This window comes from Esox lucius, chromosome 7 (genome assembly GCF_011004845.1).
Source record: "Esox lucius isolate fEsoLuc1 chromosome 7, fEsoLuc1.pri, whole genome shotgun sequence".
NCBI lineage: Eukaryota > Metazoa > Chordata > Actinopteri > Esociformes > Esocidae > Esox > Esox lucius.
Genome location: NC_047575.1, coordinates 15,671,618 through 15,699,577, shown reverse-complemented (window position 1 = coordinate 15,699,577; position 27,960 = coordinate 15,671,618). Strand labels below are relative to the sequence as shown.

At 45.6% G+C, this 27,960-nt stretch overlaps 1 protein-coding gene across 9 annotated transcripts in view; it reads right to left on the bottom strand.

The window, feature by feature from the left end:
• Positions 1-27,960, bottom strand: part of LOC105010784 (roundabout homolog 2) — a 155,371-nt gene that overhangs the window by 35,699 nt on the left and 91,712 nt on the right. For all 9 annotated transcript variants that reach the window (XM_029121167.2, XM_029121164.2, XM_029121166.2 and 6 more), the window contains 3 exons: positions 613-770; positions 280-400; positions 1-139 (listed from right to left, as the gene is read on the bottom strand). In XM_029121167.2, coding sequence (XP_028977000.1) covers positions 1-139; positions 280-400; positions 613-770 — 418 coding nt within the window. The remainder of the gene's footprint in view (positions 140-279; positions 401-612; positions 771-27,960) is intronic.

The window sequence follows — 27,960 nt, the reverse complement described above, 5'->3', positions numbered from 1 at the left end:
CTGCTGCGGGGTACATCCAGGTCGTCCTTCCTCCAGCGCAGAGAGGGTGGTGGGTCTCCATGTACTTGACACCTGAGCTCCACACTCTCCTCCACCAGGACCACCTGGTTCACTGGACGACGCACAAACGTGGGTCTCTCTGGACAGACACCACACACACACACACACACACACACACACACACACAAAAGAGACAGGGAGTGTAAAGTTCTCCGTGGACAGCGCGTCGACAGTGTTAGCACTACAGTAAACACCGGAGAAAGCTCTTCCTGTCCTTACCGAACACAGAGAGCTGAGCCGTCTCGCTGTCCCTCTCCCCCACCATGTTAGTGGCCACACACACGTACATCCCTGAGTCAGTCTTCCTGGTGTTGGAGATGGTCAGCTTCCCGCCACGTACCTGTCAGCATCACAACAGAGGCGGATGAACAAAGTCTACATCCAACACTCCGTTAAATGATTTCCGCAACGAGGACCATCGGTGACTAGAGGCCTTTGACTGGAACGGACTGCCCCAAACACAGCCGCTAGCTAATTTCATCAGCATCATCCAAGCCATCCATAACGAGAGCAAGCCCCCGGGGGAGCATGTCCCGGGGAACTGGTACTCACAGTAATTCTGTCGTCTTTGAGGTCCAGACGGGCCTTGTCCTTCCTCCAGAAGGTGGTGGGCTCTGGGTGCCCACGAGGAGGCTGGCACTCCAATGTTGCGGCCTCCCCGACCGCCACCACCACGTCCTGGGGGTTCTGTCTGAAGTCATCACGTAACACTGGGGAAATGGAGAGAGGGGCAGAAGGTTAAGGCTCTTTAGGCAAGGCTTACTGGGTTCTTGACGATATCGCGCGCCGAAAGTTTCATCTCCTGTGTGGGTAGATAATCCACAAGACAAGAGAAGAGTTCACAAAGAGCAAAGTAAATATAGAGTATTACAAAGAAGAGATCCAGAACACTCCGCCCAGCCAGATCCCAGACCAGGCCTCTAGTCAAACAGTGTGGGTTGGAGATGTCAGTCGCTGCCAGTTGTGGGAGAGCCAATAAGGGGTGGCTCTCCTCTCTCTACTCAGACATAACCTTCTTCCCTCCTGGAGGTGACAGGCCACCTCACAGTGCCAACCCACCACCCAACCCCCCCCCCCCCCATGCCACTTCAAACATGGCACCTTCAGAAGGCGTTGAGGGTGATATTCCACATGGATCGGGACCCAACCCCACACCCCAGCCTTAAGGGGGACATATGCCTACATTCCAGACGTATGTTTCCCCACACACTTTCGAGGACAAGAGGACATATGTAGGAGGAGAGCCAAAAAAGACAGGTAAACACGACCACCATTTAGAATGCAATTCTGCAACCCCTGAGAAGGTATCCAGCCAACAAAAATAGATGCTCTCACACAGTGTTGGGCAACATTACCCACTCCCAATCTCAATGGGGGTGCTCTCTGCCGGCGTGTGGTTGTGTTGAAACGGGAGGTGGGGGTTGGGGGAGGCGGTGCTCTGCTCATGGGTAATCATGCTGGTGTGTGTCTGATTTGAAGGGATTGAAAGTCAGGCCCCCACCTCGCGGCAATGGCAGCCGTGCAGGCAATTGTTGGTTGACAGGGTGTAATTATTTCAGATACAGTGGGCCACCGCTGCCTGCCGCAGTCTGATTGGGTATCAGTCAATAATTCCAACCAGCAGTTCTGGCCTCTGACTGTATTCATCCGAATCTATCCCGTCAGGAAACAGAATGACTCGGAAATGGCCTTCAATTGTCTAGTGCAATAGATGGTGGCAATGTTGTACAACGTGAAGCTATTTGGATCCAAATGACCACAGGTGTCATTATGTAATTAAAGTGAGGGACAGTGGGGTTGGTTGGGTGGTGGGTGATGGGGGGGGTTTCAGCATCCAATCACAAACCGACCTACCTTACATGCAGCTAGCCTAAAGCCTATAGTCAATGGTTGCCCACCATCCAAGCCATAAGAAAGATTGTGAAGAATCTAAAGAATCTAAAGAAATGACAAAATGATGCGCCGCTATAAACCCCATCGACACAGCCAGCAGACATGTGAAAAATACTTCATCTACAATAAAACCAGTGTTACTGATGTAAGAGGAGAGGTGCTACTTAGCACATAAATGTTGTTTTTCCTGGCTTTTGTCTCATATCAGCCATCTTTAAACATCCATAACGCACAAAGTGGGCTAACTGTAGCTACCCAGCACTTTTATTAAGACCCTAGCATCTATCAAAATGCTGTAACGGAGTCCAACAGCCAGGACTACTGGTTGCATGGCTGGCTGTATTGTGGTGTGTTTTATCTCTCGTGACAGAGGTCTGCTGAATACTAGTTTGAAGTTTGTTGAATATTCCATGTGATGAGAACAGCCTTCAGGGGCGTGTCACTTTCTCAACAGCAGTCACACGGTTGTCCCATTTCTGTCACACATATGACACATAGCTTACGCGCACGCAAACACACACACATCCAAACACAAACATACAGAGATCTGTACACACTTTCTCCGGCACACACACAAACACGTAGTTGCCCAGGTCGCATGCTACAAACATTTGCTGATGTTATCCTTTTTCTAAAGAAAGAGAGACAGAGAGAGATATCGGGAGACAGAGAGAGAGAGTGGGAGAGACGGAGAGAGAAAGAAACACATAATAGGATCTACAACAGTGGAAGGGTTTATTTGCATTGGGGGATGTTTTTTTTAAATTATAAATAAACAACTTAGCATGTCTGTGCCCTAAAAAAGTCATCAGCAATCAGTCAAGAGAAACTTCAGAGTGGAAATGGAAAGGGTTCACCCATCATCCCTGGGGCCATGAGCCCAGCCCAGACTTACTGTACATTACCTATAATTCTCTGGTTTAGCAGCCAGGCAGCCATATTTGGCAGCCACAGACAAACACTAAGAATCATCCACAGACACATGCCAAGAACAATCCACAGACACACGCCAGGAACCATTCACAGACACACACCAAGAACCATCCACAGACACAAGCCAAGAGCCATCCACAGACACCAGCCAAGAGCCATCCACAGACAAACACCAAGAACAATCCACAGACACATCAAGAACCATCCACCGACACACACTAAGAACCATCAACAGACACATCAAGAACCATCCACAGACACATACAAAGAATCAACTACAGACACATACCAACAACCATCTACAGACACACACTAAGAACCCTCAACAGACACATCAAGAACAATCCACAGACATATACTAAGAATCAACTACAGACACATACCAAGAACCATCCACAGACACACACAAAGAACCATCCACAGACAGACACCAAGAACCATCCACAGACACATACTAAGAACCAACTACAGACACATACCAAGAACCATCCACACACACACACAAAGAACCATCCACAGACAGACACCAAGAACCATCCACAGACAGACACCAAGAACAATCCACAGACACACACTAAGAACCATCAACAGACACATCAAGAACCATCCACAGACACACACTAAGAATCAACGACAGACACATACCAAGAACCATCCACAGACACACACTAAGAATCAACGACAGACACATACCAAGAACCATCCACAGACACAAACTAAGAACCAACTACAGACACACCAAGAACCAACTACAGACACACCAAGAACCACCCACAGAGAGGGAGTGGCTGCCATCTTCTCAAATAGTTTAGAAAAAAATTGAAGCAGCTGAATATTACAGGTCATGACCTCAGTGCAGCAGCTCACATCCCCTGACATCTTGAACCCCTGACTGTTCCGTTCTTCCATCCGTCTGCATCCCCAGTGACTCTTCCACAACTGTTAACGTCGTCAAATGACACACAACCTTCACAGGACAGTCTGCCGTCTTCTCTGCCTTCCATTTTCCCAGCCACGAAGGATGCTTCAGCAGACATTTCTATCCAGTGTCTTCCAGTCAGGAGAATGTTTCTGGGCAACCCCTGGAATTGAACCCATAATCCTGGCATCGTGAAAGCCCCGCCCTACTGACTGAGCCACAAAGGACCGGAGAGGGGCTCTGACTAGAGTCATGTTGCATTAGCATCCCGTTGTCTTGTCGTGTAATGTAAATTGAACACGTGGATGGGAGAGGATGCGCTGCTCGGCACCCCCACGGTGTCTCCCGCCATCCTCCCAATTACAGTAACAGTCCTCCGACAGACCACACTTCCATATCTATAATTGATTCGTGTTCTACTCTTCTGTCTCTTTATGCATTCACCAACCCTATGTAACCTACTTCTCCATCCTGCTCCTCCGTGCCTCCCTCTCACCCACTTCAGCCTCCATGACCTGCCTCATACTGCACCTCAGCACTGGGCTTTCTGGCTTGTTGCTGTCTGGGTCTGAAAGGACTGACATAGATAGAGAGATGCTATGTTACAGTAGATTGTAGTCCAGTGTTTGGTTGTCTAGTACAGTTAGATCCTACTCGTGATTGTTGATTTAGTATACGTAGGTTACAGACCTGTTTTTGGTGATTTAGTAGAGTTAGATTATTATCTTAGTGATTTAGCACCGTTAGTTAATAGTCCTGTGTTGGTTATCCCTAATGAATCACTGGGTTCTGGGTTCTCTTGCTTAGTTCTGTAGCACAACAGGCTCCGTGGTTCACATTCCTGTGTGTTTCTAAGACTGGACACTGAGAACAGGCTTCCAGATACAAACCAGAGTGTCTGGGAGGGTTGACAGTGAAGGGGTTGAGGCAGATCAGTAGAAAAGAAAGAAAGAGGGAGTGAGGCTTGATTTCTGTTGCAGAACGGTTGTTCGCATCATAAAACCTTCCAGCAACGTTGTGAAAATGGTCTGCATCAGCTGGAGTGTGATTCAGGGATCTGAATCTGCCCTTTTATCCGCCTTGTTTCACTAAAGCAAAGATAGCCTAGGGACTGAGGGCTTTTTACAGGCACTGGTCTTCCTTCCCTGCCAACACGCTGCAGTGTTGCAAGAGGTTGCTCAACCCCAATAGAGAGAACTTCATCATGTTAAATAATAACCTGAAACATGTTCATGTGTTCTCACTGACCACACATGATTTAATTATGTACAGCTTTTCAGACGATGCGTGTAAGACAATCAATCAAAAACAAAGAGAAGCAGAGAGAGGGACGACTGTGCCTGAGCAACTCAAACAAAATAAATGGCTGCCATTCACCTTCTCCGATACACCTGCAGCTGACTCCGTCAACTGTCTTTGACTACTGAGAAAACAGGGCGCAGGCAGAAGAGACGGCATCAAGTCCTGATTGGTTTTCTCTACATTTGTTGAATTCTTCTGGGATTTCTTTGAGAGAAGTGGAGTTGGAGTGAAGCAGGGAAACGCCTGGGACCATCTGAGCCTCACAACCACCCAGTGTTCAACCCATCCCTTGAGAGCAGTGCTGTCTAGCTGACACAGTGCAGAGGGATATTCTGAGGTTTGTTAACTCCCAGGCTGCGAGGACAATACTTCTACTTCTAACAGGTGGAAAATATGGCTGCAGGAAACAGGTTTCCACTTCGAACAGGTAGAGGTAATTAAACGCCATGAATTAGAAATTTCTTGATGATACTTCCACCCTTTAGTTTAAATAATACTCAGCAATGGTAATGACACTTGCCTTTGTGAAAGAGCTGTTGGGCAATAAAACCCTAGAATTTTAGTCTGTTTGTGTGGGATGGTAACTTTGTTGGCCAACTGGATGATGTCACCAGGTTGCTTTGGTGTAATGAGAGTTAAGCTGTGTAAAGGGGTGGGTAGTAGACCGTCCTATCAGCCAACCATGCCTGAGTACGAAAAAACAACATTTTAATTGGTTTCCTAACACCCACATAATAAAACTGAGCATTTCAAGGACAAAAGGAAGTTCAGAGAAATACATAAGTTATTATCATTATTTACATCTGAAATATATACACTGTGATGTATTAAAAATGAAGTGTTTATTTAAACATCTAATTAAAAAGGAAACTAATATGGTGAGGGGATGGTATCCCATAATCCATAATCACATAAAGATATGATAACAACATTTCTTGCAGCTAAGATTCCATTTCATCAGTGAAAGAGGCTCAAAACTATTACAAACCAAAAACAATGTCAAAATGTACAGTATGGAGAACATAAAAATATTCACAAAGAAAAATGTTAACTCTGCAGCACCACGTCCACAGACCAATGAATCACTTACATTCCTTTTATCAAGCCCTTACAACAGTAGTTGTCACAAAGCGCTTTTCACAGATACCCAGCCTGAAAGCCCAAAGGGCAAAGCAACAGCAGAGTTGATGCACAGTGGCAAAAGGAGGAACTCCCTAGTAGGTCAGAACGTAGGAAGAAACCTAGACAAGAACCAGACTCTGAGGGTTGGTCAGTCCTGTTCTTATAAACCCCTGCTCTCCACTAGAACTTTGAGGGAAGGCGGTGGTATATACTGTCCCGGCTGTTAATGAGGTCATGGCCACCCCCCCTCTGTGCCAAGGGAAACAGTGGCATCAAAACAAGCCCATGTGGCTGAGGAGGGGGGGGGGTAACTGCCAGGGGGTTGAAACAGGTGTGTTCTGCCCCTAACAGGCGCTCCCGAGCCCCTGGAAGCTGCTTACAGCTACCCACCAGGATTATTTACCACAAATCTATGTTAATCACATTTGGGCACATGGCCCCTGGTCTGTGCTAGCCCAGCGCTGCCCCGGCCACCCACGGCCACCCACGGCCACCCACAGCCACTCACGGCCACCCACCACGTTCATCAGAAGTACAGACAGAGAGGCAGTTTGGGGGACACACGCCAAGGTCAAAAGGGGGGGGGGGGGTTTCACTGCTCACCAAAACAAAGACACCATAGCCCAGTGCATCCCGACCTAGAGTGTTCCTTCGCAGCGTGTGGATACAATAAAACAGATTAAATTAAATCGGAATTGGTGCATAGAACCGGGGTCAGGAGAGTAGCTGTTGGTAGCTGTGAAATGTGGTTTTATTTCATTCTGGTTGTCTTATTAGAAATGTTGTTCAAAGCTTTTATGGTTTAGGCAAAAACTGAATATTATACTCATCTTGCGGAAAGATAAAACTGTCAGGCTCACACGTGAGTTCTTTCAGAAAAAATGAGAGCACATGGGCCGACAAAGTTAAGGAACAACAGAAATAGACCCTCACATTTAAACAATCGCTCCGCAGCTCCACCCCCTACGCCCTCCATTCAGAGCACCTGGGCAGATAAAGACAGACCATCAATCACAGAACTGACTGCAGTGGCACATCAGCAAATGGCATCAATCCCTTCCAGGTGACAGTTCTATAGACAGATAGGCAAAGGGAATCAGTCAAAGCATTCCGATGATAGCTCATCAGAGAATGATTACAAGCAGTCTCCTCTGAGAGAGGACATTCATTTCCCCCTACACACACACGCACACACACCTCATGCACGCCAAACTTCTCTCAGCAAGCTCCACTATGACATATTCCAAAGGTCCTCTGTGTCAAACATTACTTCCATTCAGCTGTCTGTGCTGACACTGAGAGTGAGTTGAAAGTCGGCAGGGACGAGAGAAAGAGAGAGAGAGAGAGAGAGAGAGAGTGGAAGGATAGTGGAACGATAGCAGAAAAGGGAAAACATAATAACTGCTCATCCCACAAGAGGCTGTTCTGTGGCAGACGTCCATGAATCAGGTTTAATCAGTTTTCCTCTAATCTGGTCCACCAGCCGTCTCTCCTCCAACCAACAGTCTGGTTTCACAGTGTCTCACGATGGAAGTCCAGTGGGGCGGTATAGTGGGTGAATCACCCGTTACTTTTCATTGGCTGATCTCGCAATCCATCACCACGTAGTGCAAACTTTCAAAGCTCCCCCTGCATTGTGTGGGCTTCAAAGTGATTTTAATCAAGGAACTGAGTTTGTACTCGTCTTGACAATTGTTTTCACATATGTCACATGGCTGAACTAATCAGTGGGTCTTCCTAAAAAGAATGTGGTCAATATGATATAACCCCTTAATTTGACTGACGATAGCCACCGAGTCCAATTGCCCAGGCACACTCAAAACTTATATTCAAATTTCAAACTGTCCCAAACTATTAACACACGTAATGCTCCAGCCGGGGGACCAGGTTAGTTTTCCCCTCATATTCTGTCAGTCTTCTGTCTTCTCTCCCTCCCAACACACACTCTCCCTCTCTCCCTCCCTCAAAACACACACACACACACACATACACTGATCCCTGTCTCTTCTGGCAGCAGTGGCCGTCATCCCCCATGAATCTCTCTAACTCCTCTGACAAACCATCTTGTTTATTTATTCACAAACCTCAGCACTAATCTCTCCCACAACCATCACTCTCTCTTTCTTCACGATCTTTCTGCCACCGCTTTCACAATCCATCCCTCCATCTCTTCTAGGCTATCTCTTTAAATCCCTCAGTCCCTATCTCAATATCCATCTCTCCCTGAAGGCTAGGAAAATAAAATATTATGCAAAAAAACACTACTAATGTTTTTTGTTTTCTTTTCTTTTTATCCTAAGGCTGCATTCGTGATAGAAAGTGTTCCGTCGACTCCGAAATAACGGGTCATTATCAGAGCTGTGTGAAGTATGAACCTCAGAGGAGGAGTGTCATGGTGCTGAGCAAAATGCCAGTAAATACCAAAACGGCTGATCCCAGAACAGCTGGAGGTCTCAGCACCTCTAATCCTGGACCTGCTGGCTCCATCAGCCCAGGGATAGCTGAGTGACAGGACCGGACAGGACCAGACAGGACTGGACATGGACCAACTGGGCTGAAGACAGCAGGCTGGCTTCAGTCCCATTTAAAGACATGTTAAGCCATGTATCTGTGAGGTCTGGCCAGGATCAACACAAAGAACTATTAACCATAAGGTGTCAATCTCTTTAGACCAACAGTTTGGGGTGAACAAATTCATGTCATAAAAATACACCTGAACTTAAACCGAGAACAGTCAATTTCCGAACGGTCAGTCTGCTATTCCAGTCGTCAAAGAGTGTTATATTGGAGATTTGCTTATCCCCAATGTCTTGTGACACAATCCAGCCGTGACACGTTGTCCCATATGGTCCCACTCGTGTTGATGACCTTCAGGGCAGCGGACAGAACACCGGTCGTGGTCATCAAAGGAGAGCCTTGTCACACCCAAGCAACATACAGTCGACTAGCAACCTGGCCATTACAGTGACAGACAAACGACAGGCAGGTACCGACAGACAGGCAGTAAGCAGGGGGATGACACGGCAACCAGCAGCGGAAGAAGCAGACTAGCCAGGATTTCTGGAACAATCCAGGGGCATTGCCTAGGTACAGCAGGGTGTGGACAGGGAAAGGGTTACTGGAAATGTTTATGGATAATATGCTGGCGATCAACAGTGGAAAACACTGAACTACTTGCATCTTAAAATGGTTCCTGACCACACCCAGACCCACAGACAGGCCACTCACACAGACACACACACGTGTTATTTTTGTGTATAGATAATTCATATGCTCTCGACACAATGACAGCGGACGCATTTGATTCCATTGTCTGTTGTTTTATCTTATTATTTCATCAAGGTGAAAACCTCCCGAATCTTTTATTGCATTCCCCATCGCCCCGCGGCCAGGCTTTGGTCCAAACACTGATATAACTGACACGCAGTGATTGATCACTGATATCGCACCAACAGCAGAGACAGAGAGAGAGAGAACGAGAGAAATAAGCGAGGGATGGCTCTTTCCCTGTGGGCAGTGTAATAACCCTTTAAATCATCTTAAGATGACTGCTGTGACAGCCAAGCTGCCTCAGCCTTTGCCTGTCTCTGCCTCTGTCAGTCTCTGCCTCTGCCTGCCTCCACTATCTTCCTGCTGACTGTTGTCACATTTCAAATACGACTCCATATGCCAAGTCAGTCGTCTATGGAGAGATGAACAAGAAAGAGCATCAAGACAACACTGATGTGACATATCCATACAGGAAGAGGTCAAATGGCAATGCAGACAATATAAGAATGGCACATGCACAAAGAAATGGATGCTAGCACACTGGCACACCGCAGTACAGACTCACTGTTGACATATAGCTTCTACTAGTGGTAACAACATAACAAAAGTGTTCTCAGAGTTAAGGAGTTAACAACAACAGTGCTCTCAGAGTTAAGGAGTTAACAACAACAGTGCTCTCAGAGTTAAGGAGTTAACAACAACAGTGCTCTCAGAGTTAAGGAGTTAACAACAACAGTGCTCTCAGAGTTAAGGAGTTAACAACAACAGTGCTCTCAGAGTTAAGGAGTTAACAACAACAGTACTCTCAGAGTTAAGGAGTTAACAACAACAGTGCTCTCAGAGTTAAGGAGTTAACAACAACAGTGCTCTCAGAGTTAAGGAGTTAACAACAACAGTGCTCTCAGAGTTAAGGAGTTAACAACAACAGTGTTCTCAGAGTTAAGGAGTTAACAAAAACAATGTTCTCAGAATTAAGGTGTTAAGAAAATACAGTGTCCTTTAGAGTAAGGAGATAACAATGGCATTAATCTAGTGTAAGGAGATAACAACAGTATTCTTCTAGTGTAAGGAGATAACAGTATTATTCTAGTGTAAGGAGATAACAACAGTATTCTTCTAGTGTAAAGTGATAACAACAGTATTTTTCTAGTGTAAGGAGATAATAAGAGTATTTGCACAGTGAAAGGATATGACAACAACAGTGTTCTCTATTTAAGGAGATAACAGCAGTATTCTCCTTACACTAGGAGATAACAACAACAACAACAACAACAATAACAGTATCCACCTTGTTATGGAGATACAACAAGAGTATTCACATAGTTATGGAGATAACAACAAAAGTATTCTCCTAGTTATGGAGATACAACAAGAGTATTCACATAGTTATGGAGATAACAACAAAAGTATTCTCCTAGTTATGGAGATAACAACAACATTATTCTCCTAGTTATGGAGATGACAACAACAGTATTCTCCTAGTTATGAAGATGACAACAACATTATTCTCCTAGTTATGGAGATGACAACAACAGCATTCTCCTAGTTATGGAGATGACAACAACATTATTCTCTTAGTTATGGAGATGACAACAACATTATTCTCCTAGTTATGGAGATGAGAACAACATTATTCTCCTAGTTATGGAGATAACAACAACAGTATTCTCCTAGTAATAGAGATTACAACAACAGTATTCTCCTAGTAAAGGAGATTAAAACAACAGTATTCTCCTAGTTATGAATATGACAACAACATTATTCTCCTAGTTATGGAGATAACAACAACAGTATTCTCCTAGTTATGGAGATAACAACAACTGTATTCTCCTTGTTATGAAGATGACAACAACATTATTCTCCTAGTTATGGAGATGACAACAACAGTATTCTCCTAGTTATGGAGATGACAAAAACAGTATTCTCCTAGTTATTGAGATAATAACAATATCCACATTGTTATGGAGATAACAACAACAGTTTTCTCCTAGTCATGAAGATGAAAACAACAATATTCTACTAGTTCAGGAGATAAGAACAACAACAGTATTCACCTAGTTAAGGAGATAAGAACAACAACAGTATATTCCTAGTTATGGAGATGACAAAAACATGATTCTCCTAGTTATTGAGATAACAACAACAGTTTTCTCCTAGTCATGAAGATGACAACAACAGTATTATCTTAGTTATGGAGATAACAACAAGAGTAATCTCCGGTGGCCGAGTATTTGAGGCTTGTTACCACACCTTGGCTGAGGTAGCTATCACCGTGGCAACTCCTGCACCTCCAATGACCGTGATGTCATCAGAGGCGAGAGAAGCCATCCAGTGGTTCTGCTAATTACAACAACAACCACTCCTGGTTAACGAGAGTCTAATTACCTGAACACGGCCTCTGCCTTGGGGGACGGGCAGGAAACAGAGGACACAGAGAAGTTAGAAGTGTGTAATACAAATGGGAGAAAAAACACTGTGGCCAATATCTCACTGGTTTACAACCTTAGCGTAAGCCCCTAACATCCTTTCTATATAAAGAACAGCGGATGTTGAAATTCCATGCCGCCTGCCCCACTATCTACTTCGCTAAGCAGCTCACCATTGTCAAAGGACGCCGTTGCGAAAATGAAAACATATTACAGTTTGCCATTATTGGGCTGTTGGGGCAGCAGTGCCATAATGCTCACCTCCTCATCCCCAAGCTTTCAGAGCCTGGTGAAAAGCACCCAGGGGATTTAAAGAGTGCCAGGTCTTCCCAAACGGAGCAGTCAGCTAAATCCCCCGGATTAAAATCCCCTTCCCCATTCTCTCTCCGTGGGGTCAATGTCCACACCACCGTCACCATGTCCACTGCTAACCCACCACCAGCAATTTAAACTTACTTACAAAGGACACCTACTATTAATATATTTGATTATTGAATAACAAAGGCATCTGGGTGTGGCATTTTTTGTATTTAACCCGTGTGGATACATCTTAGTTTCTATTCAACTAATAGTGAAATAATTGTCATCACTTTGACAACATTGTGTCCCCAGTAAGGTTAGCAACACCAACCGACTTTTAGTTAATGAGCATTTCCAAAAATGGAGGCCACACATCCAAGGTCCAAGGTCATCATAACTTAAAAATAATTCACTAAAGTGAAAGGATTAATCATTTTGTTGATGTTATTTCCCTCCATGTGAATAGATTAAGCAGTGACACTACATCTACTCTATAGACACCAAATGATCAAGAAAATCCTAGTAACATAAAACAATGGAGTGATTAGATGATATAGTGATTTAATATGGACTCCTCCCCATACAGTTTATAACTGAAGTGAATGACCTTGAATATCTCACCTCTAGTTATCACCACTAGAACAAGACAATTTGCCAACCCCAGTTATGTCTATAAGGAACAAAAATTATAATTTTGCAGTATGAAGGACATATGTACATAACGTTTAATTATTAAACAAGATGTTCACTTATTAATGACAGTTAATTTAAACAGAACATTTGTAATTCCTTGTTGTTTTGTAATCAAGTGTTTTACATGCTGTCAGAGTCAAGGGAAACCTTCAAAAACCAAACAAGAATGACCTGATTACATTTTCTGAAGAGACAATATTTTGGCACAGAAACACAGAGACAGCTTGTTGAATAGACAAATTGCTGGAAAAACACATACACAGAAGTAAAAGCTATATAAAATATACACGACACATACACACACATTTGTTATTTTTCTAAAATAGCTTTTTAATGTGGCACATACACAAAACCCAGCTGTGCAGTGAGTTGATTGCCATTATCATTATCAATAATGCCACTCGACTGATGAAATAACACATTAAAACAACAAGCTAAACAACAAATTAAAACCCTAATGGAAAAAAACATCCTATTATCAAGGTAGATGACCATTAAAAAGTCACGAGTTTATAATGGAAAGAGATCGAACGTGAAAAGGACACAAGGGACAAACAAGAAGATAGGAATGAAGATGAGACAGGAACAGGAAGTGGATGAATATGGTTCAGCTTTGGGATAGCCAATCTAAATGTAGAGGCAGCCAGAAAAAACAAAAGAAACAACAAGTTTTGATCAGCACATCATAGGCAAGAACAAAAAAGGTATTCTGCACTCACTCCTTGAGACAGCTATTGATGAAACCCAGAAAATGAGATGGTCCCATGGAGTTCAGTTTGTAAAGCATGCCACTGGAAATATGAGGATTCTAGGTTTGATTCCCATAAATGGCCAGCAAGAACAAAATATTAAAATGAATGCATTCAAACATGCACACAAACTTTTGCTATAGCAGATGATTTTCTTGGCCTGTTTTTGGATTTAAATAGTCTGAAAATGTTCTTTCTTTGTGTGTTTTGGTTAAATCAGACTGGGAGGGGCTAACAGTCCCTGCAAGTAATAGTTAATTCTTAAAACCTTTTCGTTAATATTTGAGCTTTTTGGGGGGATTGGGGGGGAAATGGTGAAAACCCACGAGAGGAAGTCGGGTCTCTGTAAACAGGTTTGAATCAGCTGACTAACGGCGTTGTTTTAGTTTCAGCTAGTCACGGTGTATAAATAGCGCTACAGTGTCTATAAACACATTATTTAGTACAGTGTGTCATATAAACACATTTGCTCTGTCTGGGGCTCTCAGTTAACACATTTAGGGCGGTGTGCTGCTGTCGTGCGGGTGGAAGGGGGGGGGGGGGGGGGGGGGGGGGGGGCAGCAGCATTCTGGATGTGCTCAGCAGACATCCTAATCCACCACAGCAGTAAAAACATCTAGGGAATTAGAAACCCAACACAACTTCACCAGAGTAGCAAGTGTCAGCTCCCAGGCAGCAGGACTCATCAAACACCAAGGTTTTCTTTTCAACGGTCTAAGCCCTTGGGTGAGATCATTCCAACAGTCCAGCGGGCATGAATACGGTATGTTCCATAGCAACATGACCAGCGCCCTTAAAATGTGTAACAACAGATGCACTTGGGTGTATTGGCCATCAAATTGTATTGTATAAATTGTATTTAAAGAGAGGAATAGTAGTTGATGGGTGAACAGCCCACAAAGGAAGGTGAATGTGTTACAAAATATCTCTCTAAATCTTTCTATCTCTGTCAACCTGTCTCTCTCTGTCTCTCTGTCAACCTGTCTCTCTGTCAACCTGTCTCTCTCAGTCTCTCAATCACCCTGTCTCTCTCTGTCTCTCCATCAACCTGTCTCTCTCTGTCTCTCTACCGCCCTGTCTCTCTCTGTCTCTCTATCAACCTGTCTCTCTCTGTCTCTCTATCAACCTGTCAAGGTACCCTTGTTCAAAAAAAAAAAAAGAAAGATGTATCTTGTCTCTTGGACAAAACAAACATACACGCAGCAATACATATCTTTAGGGAATGTCACAGTATAAGCACACTGTGTTTGGCTCAGATAAAGATAGGACATAATGAAATTAGCAGCAGGAAAGATCCTTTCCAATAGGAGCAACATGTCAGCCATACTCTAGCCAATGGGCTTTTACTCGTTTACAGTTTAAAGCTCAATGCAGTTGTAATGCAATTTAACTGGAGCCCCTAGACGGAGCGTTCATTTATTCTGCTTCATCGCATTAGTCCCAATGTACCGACCTACACACCAACATTTCCTACACACCAACATTGACATCTCAGTCTCGCTCCTCTCCTTGACCTCCGTGCAACCCTTCACTATGCTAAACTCTACATGACAATGGAACAGACAGTGGAACCTCACTGATTTGTCTGAGAACAAAACAGGAAGTTGAATAAAAATGAAGAGGGTAGATGATGACCTCTCTTTCACCTCATCTGGAGCCGCATCTAGACCATCCATCCATTCTTCATCTTCCTCTCTAGGCCATCCATCCATACTGTCTCTGCATGTCTAGGCCATCCATCCAACCATACTTACTCTTCCTCTCTAGGCCATCCATCCATACTGTCTCTGCATGTCTAGGCCATCCATCCAACCATACTTCCTCTTCCTCTCTAGGCCATCCATCCATACTGTCTCTGCATGTCTAGGCCATCCATCCAACCATACTACCTCTTCCTCTCTAGGCCATCCATCCATACTGTCTCTGCATGTCTAGGCCATCCATCCAACCATACTTACTCTTCTTCTCTAGCCCATTAATCCATGCAGTCTCTGTTTTTCTTTGTCATCCATCCATCCATACCTTCTGTGCATCTTTCAACCGTATATTCATCCATTCATCCTGTCTCAGCTTCTCTAGGCCATCCATCCATCCATACTTTCTTTGCTTACGAACACATTCACAAAAAGCTCACAATAAAATGTATTTCAGAAAGAAATGTGTTTCCATTCAATAAATAATAAATAAATGAGCCATGTTTCTGAACATCCCTAAGAGCCCAATAAATCTCAACCACCTGTCTGATCAACGGCATCCATTTTGTGTCAAAATGCCTGTGAGTAGTTAGTTGCTAGAAGGAAAATGAGGAAGCACAGACTCCAGACTGAGACACTTCCTCAAAGCAACTCAAACATCTGTCATCTGTGTCTCTCTCCATTGGCTATAGGAAATAAATCTGTAGCGGACAGATTAAATGGCTAGAATCTGTCAATGCTTATATAGAACCATGTGAGGTGAATGAAAACAGCAACCACCACATTCCAAAGCCCAAATCAGTCTTGTAAAAGACATGAAAACAGAAATATGCCTTTTGTCCATGATAAACACTGGTCAAGTTAGTGGAAAGGATGGCTTGAAAGGAAGGTCTGAATGGCTGAGAGTTTCCTTTTGTGAGGCAGGACACTTCACCAGCCTTTGCGGAAATGTAATCCCAACTCTTAACAGCATCTCCCCCGGACACATCTTCACAGTGTCTTTCCGTACACTGAACACCAGCCACACGGAGGTCTTCCTCCTATTCTTCTATTATCATTTAATTGATCAGGAATAAGCTTTAGTAATGAATTGTTTCAGAACAATTTTTTAAATTACAGAGCCCAGCATGTGGCCACAGCCACTTCAGTGAACAACTGTGTTTTCCAGCTTTTATCAGGCTATCAGGCTGGAACATACATTATTACATTAGCTTGGACTCGCCCTCATTTAAACTATTAATCAGTAATTAAACCAACACTAAATTATTGCAACAACACATTTCTCCTACAGCAGTTAGAACGGAACAGTTTTCATCCTTCGTTTTTCACTAGGTGTTACATCATGCCTTTGTATCAGCAGAAGCGCAGTGAAGTAGTGTCAGACAGTTAGCCTGATCGGATCTCCGCTAAATAAGCAAATTAAGGAATAATTACATTTGAAACAGGGAGAATTTGAGAGACAGAGATAGAGAGTAAGAGCGAGAGGTGTTGAGGGGGGTAGGATGCGGAGATCATTCGGGCTGTGTGCTGGGTTTTTACGGCTCAGCGGCTATGCAGCTATGCCACTGAACGCTGCTAGTTGGGTTTGGCATGGGAAGCAATGCAACTCACTGTGGTCTCTCTCAAAGCCCTCACCATCCAGTCAGACAGATTCTACCGTCACAAGCCACTGCCCTGGAGAAAACAAGACACACACACACATACACACACTATGTACACGGTAGAGCCATTTTCATTAACAGAACCACTGGAACTCTGAGCCCAGCTGGTCCCTGAGCTGACACTGGGACTGCACATCTGGTGTCAACGCTCTCTGAGCGACAGCCATCTGGAGAGAGAGATGAGAGCGGGTGAGTGAGACGTGAGGAAGGGAAAGAGAGAGGTAGGGAGACAAAGAAGAGAGAGATGGAAGGGGGGTGAGTGAGACGTGAGGGAGGGAAAGAGAGAGGTAGGGAGACAAAGAAGAGATAGATGGGAGGGGGGTGAGTGAGACGTGAGGGAGGGAAAGAGAGGTAGGGAGACAAAGAAGAGAGAGATGGGAGGGGGGTGAGTGAGACGTGAGGGAGGGAAAGAGAGCGGTAGGGAGACAAAGAAGAGAGAGATGAGAGGGAGATGGCGATGCAAGGTAGATGGCGAGGTAGAAGTTGCACTGTGAAAACAGTAAGTCTTACTCCACACACATTTCAGGAGTTCAGAGGTCAGAGTCCACTCTAAACGGTGGAACTGTATGTACTCTCTCTCCTCGCTCCTCACATAAATCAGAATCTCAGAGGTTGTAGTCTGTTGTAGTTTGGTGTGGAGCTGAACTTTCAGAGGTGAACAGGTAGGTAATATATAGAGAGCAATGTCATGCATGTATGTTCTTTAACAGGCCCTCTGGGGAAATACAGGATTATTTAGGAGATAATACCTAGGACTAACATAGGCTGTGGATAGTAGAGTTACCCGGGTTGGGTCCTGCACTAGAACATTGGTATGGATCTAGTACCTGACAAACCTAAATATTTTCTTCCTATTAAGCAGTTAGGTTGGCATATTATGATCATGATCATCATTACCGTCGCCCTCTGCCTCACCTGGCCAGGGCCACAGACCCACCCCAGAGACAGTGGATAGGGGCGGGGGAAGCAGAAAGGACTGAACAGGCCCACAACCCCCCCCCCCCCACACACACACACACACACACACAGACACAAACACAGTGGTGCAGCCCGGCTCCCCTGCCTCCACCGTGACTGGATGGCTGGAGCTAAGCCTCCGTTAAGCCTCCAACCGAATGCTCATATGAGCTAGGACATTATCCACTTACTGTTATTAATGCCGCAGAGCACTGGAGAGACCATGGGGAGGGAGGGAGGGAAGGTGGGAGGTGAGGGAGGGAGGGAACACTCAATCCAGCCGTGCTAACAGCTAACAGGAAGTGATCTGTCATTATGTAAGCAGACAACAACCTATAGGCACCAGCACCTACAGCAAGTCGCTCATCTACATATAGGACTGGCAATACAAATATATGAGACAAACAGGAGATGCTGAAAACAGTGGCCTTTTGCCCACAACTCCCAGGGGAAACAACATGGAAGGAGTGTATCCGGATGACCTTACTCAGAGCAGGGAAACAGGTCCTCCTCCACCATCCTGCTTCCTCACCATCCATACCTTCTAACAGACAGGACCCCCCGCCCCCGACCCCAGCACTAATGAGACAGAGAGGAAGAGAGAGGAACGATGGATTCTTCCAGGCGCCTCTCATGCACTTCAACAATAGCCTTCCTTAATTAGAAATTCTGAGATTTTATGTCGTAGAGCACGAGTGACCCTGTCAATTAAAAGCGCTCAACAGCCGGCTGCAAGTCCTGTTGAAGACAGGGAGCCGAGGAGGAGGGAAGGAGGAGCTTCCACAGTGGTTGATCTACCCCTCCCGGTCTCTCTCTCTCTCTTTCTCCTACACTGCCAGGCCTTGTTTTACTGTTTCTTTCAGAGTCCTTCAAACAGCCAACCAATTAACACCATCATGCTCTACCTGTGCCTCTGCTATTAGATAAAGATGAGAGCAATAGGGAGCGTATATGCATGTTGAATGTCACAGCGTGTGTTTTGCAGGGTTAATAGGCATGCGAATGGTTCAGTCCCACTGAGAGCCCTCGATAGCGTGCCAGCCTGGCTCTGCCATCGTGTTTGTGTACGCATCATGAATGTCCAGTCAATCCCTCCTCCATCTCGCCCATTCCCTCCCTCTCGCTGCCCCTCTCCCTTACCCCACCCTACATCTCTCAGCCCCTCCCATCCTCCCCCTCTCCTTCACTCCTCCAACTGACCTCTCTCAAACAACAGGATGATCGCGCTTTGAGCGCTACGTCCCTCTGTACTTACATCCCTTTGATACCAAGCCTGAACGCAGCCTAAATCGACCGTGACTTGAATTATATGCCGACCTTAATATATACCACTACTAAAAACTACTGCTTCCATCCCGCCACCACCACCACCGCTACCATTAATACAAACTACTACTACTACCCCACCACCACCATCACCATTAATACAAACTGCTACTACCACCCCCACCACCACCATTAATACAAACTACTACTACTACCCCACCACCACCATCACCATTAATACAAACTACTACTACCACCCCCATCACCACCATCAACATTAATACAAACTACTCCTACCACCCCACCACCACCACCCCCACCATCACCATTAATACAAACTACTACTACCACCCCCACCACCACCATTTATACAAACTACTACTACTACCCCACCACCACCATCACCATTAATACAAACTACTACTACTACCCCACCACCACCATCACCATTAATACAAACTACTACTACCACCCCCACCACCACCATTAATACAAACTACTACTACCACCCCACCACCCCCATCACCACCATCACCATTAATACAAACTGCTACTACCACCCCCACCACCACCATTAATACAAACTACTACTACCACCACCATCACCACCATTAATACAAACTACTACTACTACCCCACCCCCACCACCACCATTAATACAAACTACTACTACTACCCCACCACCACCATCACCATTAATACAAACTACTACTACCACACCCACCACCACCACCACCGCTACCATTAATACAAACTACTACTACTACCCCACCACCACCATCACCATTAATACAAACTACTACTACTACCCCACCACCACCATCACCATTAATACAAACTACTACTACCACACCCACCACCACCACCACCGCTACCATTAATACAAACTACTACTACTACCCACCACCACCATCACCATTAATACAAACTACTACTACTACCCCACCACCACCATCACCATTAATACAAACTACTACTACCACCCCCACCACCCCCACCATCACTACCATTAATACAAACTACTACTACCACCCCACCACCACCATCACCATTAATACAAACTACTACTACCACCCCACCACCACCATCACCATCAATACAAACTACTACTACCACACCCACCACCACCACCACCGCTACCATTAATACAAACTACTACTACTACCCCACCACCACCATCACCATTAATACAAACTACTACTACCACACCCACCACCACCATCACCATTAATACAAACTACTACAACCACCCCCACCACCACCATCACCATTAATACAAACTACTACTACCACCCCCACCACCCCCACCACCACTACTATTACTACTACCACAGCCGTTATTAACATCACCACTACCACCACACACAGACATGCAAAGCCCTTCCTTATCCTACTGGCTTTAACTCCTCATAGAACCACTGGCCCCAGGCTGTGTGCTTTCAGAAGCTCTGCAGTTTCACTCCCCAAGCCATAATACCGCTTCCCAGAATCACACAGCATATGGCAGCCAAGACCCCCCCCCTCTCCCCGACCTGTCTGCCTGCCAGCCCGCCTGTTTCCCAGAAGTACCAGTCCAGGGTGGGCGCTGCCTTGACAGTACAGGGCGACGCCAGACTGTCCTCCTGCCCGGCAAACACACACTGACCAGTAAGAGAGAGCAAGGGAGACGGGCAGGCAGACTTTTCAACCGGGACCAAAAAGCACATCCAGGGATGTTGTGAAGCTACTGGATCAGTCTTTGATGGGAATGCCTGACGAGAGGGGAGCTGCTCTCTCAGAGGGAAGCAGGTGTGTGAAGAAGCGATAAGGATGCTGTGGCAGCCATTACACACACACACACACACACACACACACACACACACACACTCGCGCACGCACATACACACACACGCACACACACATCAATTATTTCCTGATGCAAAATTCCAAAAGCCTTGCATCAAATGACTGAGCTTTTTTGGGCATGATTCGTAACACTCCCTTCTCCTTGTGCAGAACAAAAAGCAAAAGATAGAGTGAGATAGAAGGGATAGAAATAAAAAGAGAGAGAGACTGAATGAAAGAAAGGGAGAGGGAGAGAGAAAACAAAAGACAGGGAGATAGAATGATAGAAAAAGGGAGAGAGATTTGGGGAGAATATAAGAGAATAGATGAGGGGAAACTGAGTGAAGGCGAGAGGGCTCTGAGGAACAGACAGAGGAAATGCTTTTTTTTTATTGCTGAGAATAAGAGTGGTGTGTGTATAACTCCCTCTCTTGCTCTCTCTAAGGCCGTTAAAGCTTTCCGATGTGTGTGCTCTGGCGGAGAGAGAAGTAATTTATGAAAAAGATACCATTTGTTTGGCTGACTTATTCCAAAAGCCATTAAGATGAATTAAGTGTTGCAAAATGCGATGCATTAGAGTTAGCATTTCACAAATACATTACGATGATTAGTCCCACAGAATGTATGGGCGGATATAATGACAAAGATTGAGCACATTTACACATCGCAACATGAAAATGTAAAACACACCTCACAGAGGTATTTGTGTGTGTGTGTGTGAGAGAGAGAGAGTCAACAGCGTAAGCTATATAAGTGTGCACCTGCTTATGTTTCTGAAAGCCACACAAAGAAGAAAGTGAGACAGTGAGCAAGACAAGAGGAAGCAATTACAACCTCCGTCATTAGACATTTGCTTCCATTGCAGTCGAAATATGAGAAATGGAGACGGACATGCAGGCAGGCCTATCCCACCTCATATAGGCCTGCACTCTCATTTCACACTCTCTCTGTGTAAGCAATTAGCTGCAATCAGCGTTTAATTGAGCAAACACAGAAGGATACCGCTCAAACCGTTCTGCTTTACCGCTTCCCTTTCCCTCCGTCTAATTAAAACATTCAGACGTACCACGAACACCGACCGTATGTGTGTTGTATGTGTCTATGTTGTGCGCGGTGCACGTGTATGTGTACGCGACTGTGTGTGAGAGAGTGTGTGTGTGTGTGTGTGTGTGAGTGTGTGCCTATAGATATACAGTAAAGGGTAGCACTGCATTTATTCCATTCCCCATGCTGTGTCTGCTTTCAATCCTCAATCTTTTCCTCTTTTTCTGTTCTCCAGTTGTCTGTGACACACTCTTCCCTCATGCGGAGGAGAGGAGACACACGGACACTGTGGGGGAACAGCTTGCCTGGGCCTAATTGGTCTCAAGTGAATGTGCCTTGTTCCCACTCAGATGGAGAATCTCCCGTAACGCTTTCTTACACAAGCCCCTGCTCCTCCTCAACTTCTTAGAGACCAGCCATTCATTAAGTGGCTTCGCAACTCTCACACGGTACAACAAAACCCATTCCAACCCGACCACACTCATGACCGCACTCATTAGTATCTTTGCCTCTACTAAGACATGGAAAAATCACAAATTGGTGAATAAATTCAACCATGAGGGCCATTTTAATGAATTATAATGAGCAGAGCAGCAAACCGCGTATTTTGCATGGGCAAATTCCAGGCAGGAGATGGGTGTTCATTGTACAGAAATAAACTGGAGTAGCACGCTACAGTACCCTGTCGTGCATTGTTTTCTTTACTGCCATGATGACGTTCCCAGCAGCAGCTGAAATCAAGGCCACAGAAGACTGGATGGTTGTGGAAAACGTGAATGACCCGGCGGGTGCCGGTAAAGCCAGAGCACTTTCTCCCTAGCAACAACTACAGTCCCCTAACATCCATGACTGCAACAGCGCTGAGATTGGGAAAACATCCACCCTCCACCTCCTGCCTCCGACACCAAGAGCTGACAATCACGTCGGAGGACAGGAGAGCTTCTCCATCGAGGTCTGGGAGAGAGGGTGAGGCTCCATGCTTCTCTGAAGGTGAGAGAGTGTGGGAGACAGACGCTTTAGGCTTCGGGAGTGTAATTATACTGTATCCAAGGCTGTAAGGAAATCTTCCATAACAGACTCAGCGTGTCCGCCGGCCCACAGCCCCACAGACAGGCAGACAGGCCCCTCAGACAGACTTCTCCCCAACGGAGAAGTGGTGCTGCAGGGCCCAACTGCTGCAATGACCCCTCCCTTCTCTCCCCATATGATAGACCACTGACCAGTTCCTCCCTCTCAGAGTCTGTCGGCTTCACTTCTCTCATTTCTTTCTCTTACACTCTTACACACACACGGGCTAACATACCCACACGGCACCACACATCCACACTCTCTCCCTACAATACACACACTCGTATCCCCCAGTTGAAGCATTTGCAAGCAGGCCACAGTATTAGAAGCCATCTCTATCTCAGCACAACAGTATTGCGCTGGTTCTTTCTGCTCCAGAGCCCAGTGATAAGGGCCCAGAGAGGGCAGAAAACACATCACAACAAGAAGCAACATCACAGAGTTGCAGAAGAGAGGCTAGAATCACTGCAGAGCTGTTTACTGCCAAATGGCTGCAGTTTTGGAAATCACATATCAGACTGTAGCACTTCTTGAGAAGGCATCAGTACCGCTGGTGATAGAGAAATGCCATATGAAATGTATTTCATGGACGAACCAAATACTCTGTAAAGTGAGGAATGGATAAGACTTAAGTCCAGGAACCTTGATGGGGATGGTAAGCAGTATAAAGGATGAAGAAAATAGGGATGGGTACGGTCAATAGATTACTTGCATATTTTTTTATTCAGTTAATATTCAAATACTATGCAAATAAATGGCACATTAAAATTGAAAGCTTGAAAAATATTTTCTAAACACATTTAAAATACCAATCTAGAATCTTTACATTTGGGGATATTCTAAGTATTTTGTTGCCGGACTGCGTAATCGGAGCCGGTCAAGAAGAGTGAATGTCTATGAGTGAGTGAGTGAGTGACTGACTGACAGATTGACTGAAGCGTTTGAATCTAGTTAGTGAAATTATGCATTAGGATTTGTTCGCTGATAAAATCACTGGCTTCAACCTTCAGTAGCTGCCTTATAGTATGCCTAAAATAAAATGTTCACGGTAATATTGGAACTATTTTCCGTACATGCTTTTGGGTAAGGATAGACAAAAACTTTGCTGGCTATAACCTTCAGTAACTATGTTATAGGAAGCCTAAAATAAAACAGTTTATATTGCGAAAATGTCTGGTGGATTATCAAAGTAGGGCCTATGCATCCATGTATGATTTATGGGGTAATATAGGCTAGATAAAAAACCCTTGGGCGGTAAAAGAGAAGGGGTTTCCACGATTCTCATGTATTCTCACTTTGTCACCTATATTGATAGTTATTGTATCAATGTCATTCACGAATGAAAGAAAAACAAGCGTTTTTGTGTCATGAAATAGCTTTGGCTGTGTTACGTTCACATTCCGTCTTGCTAGCAATTACTCAAATCTTTTGACTATTCCAAGTAGTAAGTTAAATACTAGCATGCCTATTAATGCCTAATAAGCTTTTAAAATGGCCAGTGGGAAAAGCAATACACTTCATAGATGCTGTTTGTTGTGGAGGTAAACTTATAAGCGTTAGTCAGTTTAACACAATGCTCAATTGTGTCTAGCGAAATATTCAAACTTACGTGATGTTAATGTGCGACAAAATGATTTAATGTCGAGATTCTATACCGACACTGGGCAAATGTACAGCCCTGTGGCGTAGTGGTTAAAGACACAGCCACTCACTCCAACGGGCAAGTGTACAGCCCTGTGGTGTAATGGTTAAAGACACAGCCACTCACTCCAACGGGGAAGTGTACAGCCCTGTGGTGTAGTGTTTAAAGACACAGCCACTCACTCCAACGGGGGCAACAACATTTATCACTTTTCAATTGCGGGCTGGCTGAACTAGTCATTTTTCTATCACATGCTCCTTCACACATCTGTTGTTTGCATTTGTCAATCAAAGCAGTAGGCTACTAGTGATGTGCTGGTCGAGTAGGAAAGGCCAATTTGTACAGTTAGCAAGCGGCAAGATGGAACAGAATTGAAAATTACCGACAGTCAAATGATTTGGCAACAAAAAGCTACCTAAAGTTAGGTTGTTGTTGAATCTGTATGTGGTCAGGAATGATATGCAGAATGCGGTAAGTAAACCCAATAGCAAATAGTTGGCTAGCATAGCTAGCTAGCTTCTCTAGGCTTCTCTGTCCAAGGCAGGCACTGATATGAAAAAGTTGCTTTAATTTCTGTAGCCAAATTTGTTCTGGCTACCGCTGCTTCTTGCTTCCCTCCATCGTGCTTGCTAACACAAGCGGTCATTGACGGTCAACACAAGCTGACTTTAAATGAGAAGAACATTAGCAGGATAAGAAAATGTAAGACAACAATCAAATAATTAAATCCTTTCCAAGATGCATCCCTTAAACAATAACAAGTCTTTCTGTGGACTGCATCATTCAGGTTCAGTAAAACCGCTCATTTTTCATCCCATCTCCATGAAGTGATTAATACTGAAGAAAACGCAAGGAGAAAATAGAAGCATCGCCCTCAGGTTCCTCATCACCATCATCCTCATCATCATCATCCTTATTACAAGCTGTGGTGAAATATGACCGAGAGCGGCATCCCACAATGCTGTGCAAATGTCTGTGTGAGTTAGCATCAAGAAGACACAAGAGACACGCACACATCATCTATCCAGGAGAACATGACTTGTGGGAAGACAGCCAGGGGCCCTGAGGAGATGAGGAAGGCAGGGGGGGACAAACACTGAAATATTCTCCACAGTTTGAAGCAACAGTAGAGAGTACACCAGATATCTGACCATTATGTTGTGTGCGTTGAGCAAGAGAGTGTGTGTGTGTGTGCGCACATGTTCGGGGTGGCACTGGGGTTGACTGTGTGAGGGGGTGTGAGGAGGTTTCCTCCAGAGGGAACAGACAGCTGTGGTCCACAGCTTTCCTGCTCAGTAATCTGAATGCCCTTGACTGACCAGATTAAAGCCTAGACGACTAACGCCACTGCACTCTGTGGAAACATCTGCTCAGGAGTCTCACTGTCCATTCTTGCCCATGTTCAGGCACTCTATCGGTCACTCTGCAGCCCCCATCCCCAGTTCACGTCCCGACACACAAAACATCTGCACGGACGGCCAAGTGCACATTACCCAGCGGAGCGTGAGACCCTGCTAAAAGCCAGCCCACTAACCATCAGAGCATCACCCACAACTAATCTGGCCCCCTTCTGTTTTCAGAGGGGATGCAGTGTGGCACCCTAACTAACACAATGGGCAGCACCTGGCCTCCTTTGGAAGTCGTTTGACCTTGATTTGTCTATGGGTTAATCCTGAGGTCACCGGGCCAGCCACCAGAGATGACACTGAGGGCTGAGTGTGCCGTCGGCAGGATGCCGGCGCGCCACGAGGCCGGCGCTCCACGTCCGTAGCCCAGTGACTCACTGACCCTCACCGTGTTGTGATGACCAGCTCTCCGTGGGTTCCCCCGTCTCTACCACAGCGGGCTTCTCCTGGGGAGGGGTCGGCCAGAGGAGAGTGCGGCAGGGACCTGCAAGGCTGAGGGTTGCAGACAGGCTCACAGCGCAGCTTGTCCCCTGTGACCCCTCTCTCTGTCTCTCTCTCTCTCTCTCTCTCTCTGGGCAGGTCCCTGACCCAGTGCTGAGGGGGGAAATGGGCCACGGGAGTGAACGGAGAGGTCACGGCTACTATGGAGGGGCGCTAGTGTGAGCACGGCCCGCAGATACCAGCAAAAACGGAAGGTAGCCGTGACCTCTCCGGAATACGGGGTCCTGGTGGTGAAACACCCACGGACGTCCCTCCGACCCTCAACCCCCTGCAGGGGACTGTAATGGAAGTGACTGGCGACTGATGGGAGTGGCTGGCTGCTGATGGGAGTGGCTCCAATAAATGACGCGATCACGTTAATGACGGTGTGTTGATAGAAGAAGGGCCGGAGAGTGGCAAGGGTGTTGATTGGTAGAAATGATTCCCAAATAGCAGGGTCTCACGATCTGTGTGATGTGCACTTGGGCGTCCGTGCCCTTTACGTGTGAGAGGGATGGGATTGGAGAACACAGAAAACACAGAGGACACCAGGGTGAAGGCGTTGAGCGAAGAAGCGTTCATTGAAGGATGTGTCTGGGTGCTAGCATGCCTCTGGGCTAACACATGCCCAACTGGCTGTGCCACCAGCTCCACCCATCTGCAGCACCCCCCCCCCCCCCCACCACCACCTCGGGGAGAGCAGCGTGTAGGCTACAGTGAGCTCTAAAGGGGGGATGATGGCATGCTAATTGGGGGACGTGAGTGGAATGCTGCTCGCCGTCACAGTAACAGTTAGGCCCTTTGTAGCGGTCGACATGGAATTGACACCCATTAGGGAGTAGACCAAGGCGACAGGTACAAGAGGCTCTAGGACGGCCTGTGTCATGACCAGGCCATTGATGGATGGAGAGGAACGTGGAGATAGTGTGTAGGAGATAGTACATCACTAAGACTGCACAGTACTGTGGGTTCCCTGTTAACTCAGAGATTGGGATGGACTGTAGTATTGATGTCCTCCTATAGAGTCATCCTTGCCCAGGTATGTTCCTCATCTTTGTGACTGTAGACGTCTGATGTCATTCTATAGAGTCGTCCTAGACCTGGTATATTGATCATCTCTGTGACTGTAGAAGACAGATGTCATCCTATTGAGTCGTCCTAGCCTTGGTATATTCCTCATCTCTGTGACTGTCGAAGACTGATGTCATCCATTAGTCGTCCTAGCCCTGGTATATTACTCATCTCTGTGAC